The 6,708-nt window shown below is 47.7% G+C and overlaps 2 protein-coding genes across 3 annotated transcripts; both read left to right on the plus strand.

Annotated features, from left to right (window-relative positions):
• The first annotated feature begins 232 nt into the window (after positions 1-232).
• Positions 233-1,692, plus strand: LOC122617931 (glycoprotein-N-acetylgalactosamine 3-beta-galactosyltransferase 1). The gene is made up of 3 exons (XM_043793993.1): positions 233-856; positions 912-1,278; positions 1,338-1,692. Exons 1-3 carry the CDS (start codon positions 417-419, stop codon positions 1,557-1,559), a joined length of 1,029 nt encoding a protein of 342 aa, XP_043649928.1. The 5' UTR covers positions 233-416; the 3' UTR covers positions 1,560-1,692.
• A 148-nt stretch (positions 1,693-1,840) lies between these two features.
• LOC122617538 (glycoprotein-N-acetylgalactosamine 3-beta-galactosyltransferase 1) lies at positions 1,841-3,011 on the plus strand. Of its 2 annotated transcripts, none has more exons than XM_043793435.1 (3): positions 1,841-2,292; positions 2,349-2,718; positions 2,775-3,011. In XM_043793435.1, the coding sequence occupies exons 1-3, from the start codon at positions 1,847-1,849 to the stop codon at positions 2,976-2,978; spliced, it is 1,020 nt and encodes a 339-aa protein (XP_043649370.1). In that variant the 5' UTR covers positions 1,841-1,846; the 3' UTR covers positions 2,979-3,011. The 2 variants fall into 2 exon arrangements, with proteins under 2 accessions (XP_043649370.1, XP_043649369.1); XM_043793434.1 differs by having other exon boundaries at positions 1,858-2,292; positions 2,780-2,913.
• Positions 3,012-6,708: the final 3,697 nt, after the last annotated feature.

Here is a 6,708-nt window from a genome sequence, read left to right on the forward strand (position 1 = left end):
AGATTATTAATTACTAAAGGTAATGCACTGAAATCGCAGTTAATCTTTCTTTTGTTTTCTTTAGTCTTCAAATGCAACTAATTCATAGGTTTGCACATATAAGCTGACCAGTTTTTTACATGCTAAACTTAAATATATTTTTGTTGAACAAGAAATGAAATTGTTTTTTCCAGTGACTTTAATTACCAACCTCTTTCTCTGTCGGGGGAGACTCTTTAAGCTGCTTGCGATGCGAGCCCATCGAGCAGTCGACGATCAGCTGGCGGCGATGAGCGACACCGCGAAATGCATTCGCTGTGCCCCCGGCTCGTTTTGTAAGCGCTCCACTCCAGTGCCCTCCAGTTCCCCCCAGCGGAAGCGCCAAATGCCAGCCGGAGCTGGTTAGTTGCAGCCAGGAACTCGCTGCCACTCTCGCCATGTACCGCAATATACTCTGCCTGGCACTGGGCCTCATCGTGGGCATTCAGCTGACGGATTTCCTGGAGTACTTCCAGCTGACCGACAGCCAGTTCGCGAGCACGGCCATCACGCAGCTGGAAGAGGGGGCCACGCCCCAGGTGGCGACGGAGGAGGAGCTGGCCCTCTGGCTGCACAACGAGACACGGGTGCTCTGCATGGTGCTGACCCTGCCGAAGAATCACCAAACCAGGGTGCGGCGGGTGAAGGGCACGTGGGGCAGGCGCTGCAACAAGCTGATCTTCATCAGCAGCCAGGAGGATCGGGAGCTGGGCGTCATCGATGTGGGCGTGCCCGAGGAACGGAATAACCTGTATCTGAAAATGAGGAAAGCCCTGGAGTATGTGTACCAGAACCACGGCGAGGACTACGACTGGTTTCTCAAGGCGGATGATGACACGTAAGTGAAAATATGCAAATCACTAAGTCACCTATTCATTTTAACCCAATTTTAGCTTTGTGATAATGGAAAACCTGCGGTTCCTGCTCTATCCCTACGATCCCGAGGCAGCGCTCTACTTTGGCCACCGATTCCGCACCACCTTTCCGCAGGGCTACATGTCCGGCGGAGCTGGCTATGTGATGAGCCGGGATGCACTGCGTCGGCTCAATCTCTTCGCCTTCAACAACAGCCAGTTCTGTCCGATCAACAACATGTCCGAGGACCGGCAGATTGGCTTCTGCCTGCAGAATGTGGGCGTAGTGGCTGGCGATTCGCGGGATGAGGAAGGTCGGGATCGATTCCTGCCCTTGTCTCTCAAGTTCATGCTGCCCACGTTCCCCACCAACAATTGGCTGCCCAAACTGGCATTTTACGAACCAGTAAATTAAATTTATTAAAAAAGAAAACTATACCTAATAAACTTGATTGCTTGTTTTAGGTGAATGAAACTGGCTCGACGTCGGGAATTAGCTTTCACTACGTCAAGATCCATGAGTTCGAAATGTACGAATACCTGCTTTATCGACTACGGATTTTCGGAACTCCCTTATCCCAGAGATCGCTGCCATCCAGACTGGGACCCGATGAACTGCAGAACCAGCTCAATCAGTGGGCTCAGGAGAACAGCACGAATTCCAACGCGTGGCTACAGCAAGACTAATGTATAAGAGTCTATTTAACAGTATCCATAGAGTACATACATTTAAGACTCATTTTATATTTACCCATAGTCAAACAGAACAAGCTTTTAGATTCTTAAGAATATCATTAAATAGATGCCCATTGTTTTCATACTTCCAAGACTGTATGAACTGTATGTATGCTTGCCAACGAACAAATCTTATTGTTTCACGGACTCTCTAATCGAGATGTATAAACGAAATTGCTGCGCCAATTAGACACAGCATGGGATCTCCTCTCGCCGAAAACTACTACTCACAGTTCACAATGATCCTGGTAATGGTGCGGAACACCATCTTCCTCTTGTTGGGCATTATGTTGGGCATTCGACTCACCGATTTCATAGGCTACCTGAAGCTGTGGAGGAACAACGACTTGCGGGCGAGTGAGAAGGCGGCTCTGCTGAAGTATCCAGTGGCCTCGGAGGAGCACCTGGCCACCTGGCTAGAACGGGAGGTGCGAATACTCTGCCTGGTGCTCACTATGCCATCTTCGCACGCCACAAAGGCGGCGCTGGTGAATCGCACATGGGGAGCCCGGTGCAACAAGCTGATCTTCATGAGCAGCCAAACAGATCCCCACCTAAATATACTCCAGACAAACATATCCGAGTCGAGGAAGAATCTCTACGCCAAAGTGCGCAAGGGAATGGCCTACGTACATGAGCATCACCTGAACGAGTACGACTGGTTTCTGAAGGCCGACGATGACACGTAAGTGGAGTAATTTGGCATAATGGCCACACAGTCAAAGAAATACATCTTTGCAGTTACATTGCAATGGAAAACCTGCGCCTGTTCCTGTATCCCTACGATCCGGAATCGTCTGTGTACTTTGGCTGTCGGTTCAAGGCGTACTTTTCCCAGGGCTACATGTCCGGTGGCGGAGGCTACGTGCTCAGCAGGGACGCCTTGCGGCGCCTGAATCTCTTCGCCCTGAACAGCTCCACCATCTGCAAGTTGAACGGGGAGTCCGAGGATGTGCAGATCGGCCACTGCCTGCAGGATGTGGGTGTCGTGGCGGGCGACACTCGGGACTTCCAGGGTCACCACCGCTTCCTGCCCGTCAGCCCCTTTACTGTGTTCCCCATCATCCAAACTGACTCCTGGCTGGAAGGCTACTTCTTCCACAAGCCAAATGTAGGATTCTCTATGCTTAACTACACTGCCTTTTAATAATGTTTCACTCTTTCAAGAGAAGTGACTGCTGTTCTGCTTCGGCCATATCCTTTCATTATGTCAAGGACTTTGAGTTTGCGTTTTTCGAGTTCTTCCTGTACTACCTGAGAGTCTTTGGATTGTACAGGACGCCGCGGGCTCTTCCATCGCGCTTGGGATTCCGCCAGATGAACGAGCGTCTGCTGCAGTGGTCACAACAAGTCACGGATAACAAGGGATAACCAAGGATATCCGGTCTAGTTTTGCCCTTGACTTTATCAGGAAGGACATCAACAAGAATTGCATACTTTATCTACGACATAATATAAATTATTATAAATATCTATATATTATATTTATATACGATATATATAAATAAATTTCTCAGTTACATGCTAGGAACTGCTAAAGATATCTACTGAAATCAGGCCAAACTGGCTATGTTCTTAGCTGGAAACATAATTGGTATCATTCCTTGCATTTCAGTTCCGCCTGCTGCTCCAGTTCCCAGATCACCTTCCACCCTGCCAGTGGGAGTGTCTTTGACCTCTGGGAGTTCCTTCTGCATCACGTTAGGGTTTTGGCTACCCGATGGAGCCACAGACGTTTGGACTGCCGGAAGATGCATGCCCAGCTGCGATATGGGTCCCGGTTATTGCGTCCAATAACCATGGCAGACTTAATGTAATTGCTACACCTTGATGAATAAACCAGGACGATGAAGATTTATTCCAGCAATAAGGCAGACAATCGTCTCCTTCTTGGCAGTGTCCTGTCGTCCGGAGTTGTTTTGGCCATTTGTCAAGGGCGTTTGCTCCAGAATCCAAAACCCGAGCCCTGCGCTTTAAAGCACAATTTATCAAAAAGGACGCGTGCCCGTTTTCCGAGGGGAGATTAGTGAGGGAATTGAGGGAATCGAGAACCGGAAAATCGAGCGAAACGTGCCAAACACGTGAAAAATACCTGGGGATCATTGCATTGTTATTTATGAGCAACGAAATGAGCTCGGAGGGGAGTTAAAACCGGACTGACGGCACGCGAGTTCAGTCCTCGGCTTTTGGATAAGGATAAACTCGTTTTGGCAAGGCAGCTGGTACTGCGTACCAAACCGAACTGCCTGTGTGCAGTTATCTAAGCCAAGGGTGGTGCTGGTCCTGGTCCAAAAACCTCTGGAACGTGCCCAACCCAGTTTCAGTTTCGGTTTCAGCATATGTATCTGAATTTCGAACCCCAGTTGCGCCTGCGCTGTTTGCTTTCTATCCCCTAATGGTCGCCCATTTGCTCGGCTTTTTGTGGAGGGAGCTTTCGACACAGAGTTCCTATACCTTTTGTAATTCCTGCATATGTATATATGCTAATGCAACTACACACGTGTCCTGGTTAACGGGCCGTAAAGCGGGCTCCCTACAGATTTCTGGGTCGTAACTCCTATCGGTGATTGCGATAAAGGCTCGGCTGCGGCAGCTGCTGACTTTTACAGCTAAACAGGATTTAGGGGCGGGGAAAGTCATTCAACCGACATATGAAATTTCCATTCAAATTTAACTTGATTTTGTTTGGATATATACTGTTTGAGTACTGAGTGCTTTATAAGTAAATTAGTAAACCATTTTCTAAGAAAGAAGAGTTCCTAAAGAAAAATTCTTATACAAGGAACATAAGTAAGTCCCAGCTCATCTGTTTTACCTATTCTTCCTACACATAAATGTATTTCAAACACCGTTCCAAGTCGAACAGCTTCGTCCCTTTATTTACTTCTTAACCCATTAGCTTTATTACCAAAATCCCCTGCAACGATCTTTGTTGACACCTTCAGTCATTGCCGAGCATTAACCCCGAGAACAATGCCTTATAAGCTGTGGTTTCAGCTGACTTCTCGGGGGGGAAACTCCTTGGCAACCACCTCAGACACACCTTTTTTAACTCAATAAAACAGCAAAGACTCCGTTACCTTCGCTAACCCCTTGAGGTGAACCCATTACCAACCGAAATGGTCCCTCAACACCTATTTCATTGTGAGCGACTCTGGCTCTTCCCCTCTAATTAGTTGGATTCCTCAGCTTCGACTTCACTCAGCGATGCCACGCCCTCGAAGAATACCCAAACACTAAGAGGGAGAAACTGAGAAACTGCGAAAGTGAGACTCAGACCGAGACAGAGAAAGGGAGATAAAAAGGGGACTTCCCTCGGCGACCGAATGTCTGAGACGGAACAGTTTACACATTTCAACAATGTCTTATAATCAATTTAATGGCTTCTCCTCGAGGGAGAAGCCGGAGCAGACCGAGAAAAGGTAAACAAGGGGCGAAGAACGAGGAAGGACGGAAGAAGGAGGAAAGAAGTCCTGGCAAGGGGCGTTTCAATTTGTAGCCTAAAGTGAAACCTACAATTGGCACTTGGATGGCAAAAGGAATTGGCCCTTTTATGGGCTCGTTCTGGTTTGTCGTCCTCCTTTGCACTGCGCCATATCTCAATTAGGTGACGAGGGAATGAATGAATGGATTGCTGAATGAAAGGACCCTAAAAGGACAAGCCCCGAAGGAGGCGCCTTCGATAAGAACGCTGATCCTTAGAGGTTCGCGGTTCTCCTTTGCTCCTTTGCTGCTTTGAGGGATATAAATGCCACCACACTGGGGTAAAGTGAGGACGAAGGGCGGAACTCCGGGGGTAATAATAATAATTTCAGTGGTGACTCAACAATGTCTTGAACGTGTTGCTTTGCTCCTTCCGGCTGAGGAATGCTTCTTATAAGAAAAACCCAATGAGCAACCCCTAAGAATAATTCACTGACTTCTCGCCCTTCTCACCCCGCTCGCCTTTTTGACGCGTGCCAAACGGGGGGAGGGGGTGTTGAGGCGAAGGACTAACCCCAAGACATAACATACCTGTAGCTAGGAAAGTAAAGGACCTTCGGCTCGGATTCCTTGCAGGCCTCTGACTCACTCATTGGCATGTCAGGCGGCGGAAGTGCATTTCACATATATGCATATGTATATGCTTGTAAAAAATATTGAAACTTATAGAAAACTAAAAAGGACACGTGCAGGACTCGCATGCAAAAGCGGAAAGGAGGAAGTGGCAGCGAAGCGTTAAATTGAAGCATGCCAAATCAATTAAAAACGAAATATTTTCTTTTGCCTGTCGGCAAGCCGTTCATTTTTTGTAAATGCTTTCCATGGCAACACAGGCTTTTCCTATTTTCCACATTTCCACATTTTCACCTTTTTTAGCTCCAGCTGCAGCTGCCGCCAATCGAACGGATAGCCAGATAGAAAATAAAACCCGAAAAACTTTGCACAAATACCTTTACACATGATTTATCAAGCACTGCAAGGGGTTTTTGTTGTACGTATGTATATACTTAGTATTTATTTCGCAGCTGCCAGCCAGCCCAACTCCCCTTACAATTCCGATAACCAAACATGCGATCGCCCCTGGCCAACAGAAATACTTATGCTCGGGCGGACTCAAACCAACCCCCTAGCCGAAATCACCCGGTATCACCCTAAATCTCCCTAGCCGCCCAGCTCTTGTCCTTTTTTCCAATGGGGTGGCTTCGTCCTGCATCTCGCTGGATTCTGCAGCGCTGCAGACTCTGTCAAAGTTTTATAATTTCCAAATTATACAGCAAATCTGTCGGTTTCCTGCTCGATTGGAATTTTCTCCTTTGTTTTGTGGCTCCGTGGAGTAGGCGTGTCCTGGCCAAGGCTAATTGTCGAGCATGGAACATGCCGAAAGGACTCCCCTCGAGTGGAACTAATGTCGCCTGGACCGGATATGCGATCGGCTGAAGGCAACTAACTAACTAATTACGCACTCACATCTGTCGATTTACATGCACATTTTCTAACAGAATCCCAAGGACTGCACTTGATCAAAGGGAGTCCTTTTGGAGATCTCGGCTGGAGATTACGACCACAATTGAGCTTTGATCTATTCACCAGCCAGCTGGAAACTCTTTGCTGTAGCTAC

Source organism: Drosophila teissieri, chromosome 3L (genome assembly GCF_016746235.2).
Source record: "Drosophila teissieri strain GT53w chromosome 3L, Prin_Dtei_1.1, whole genome shotgun sequence".
Lineage (NCBI taxonomy): Eukaryota > Metazoa > Arthropoda > Insecta > Diptera > Drosophilidae > Drosophila > Drosophila teissieri.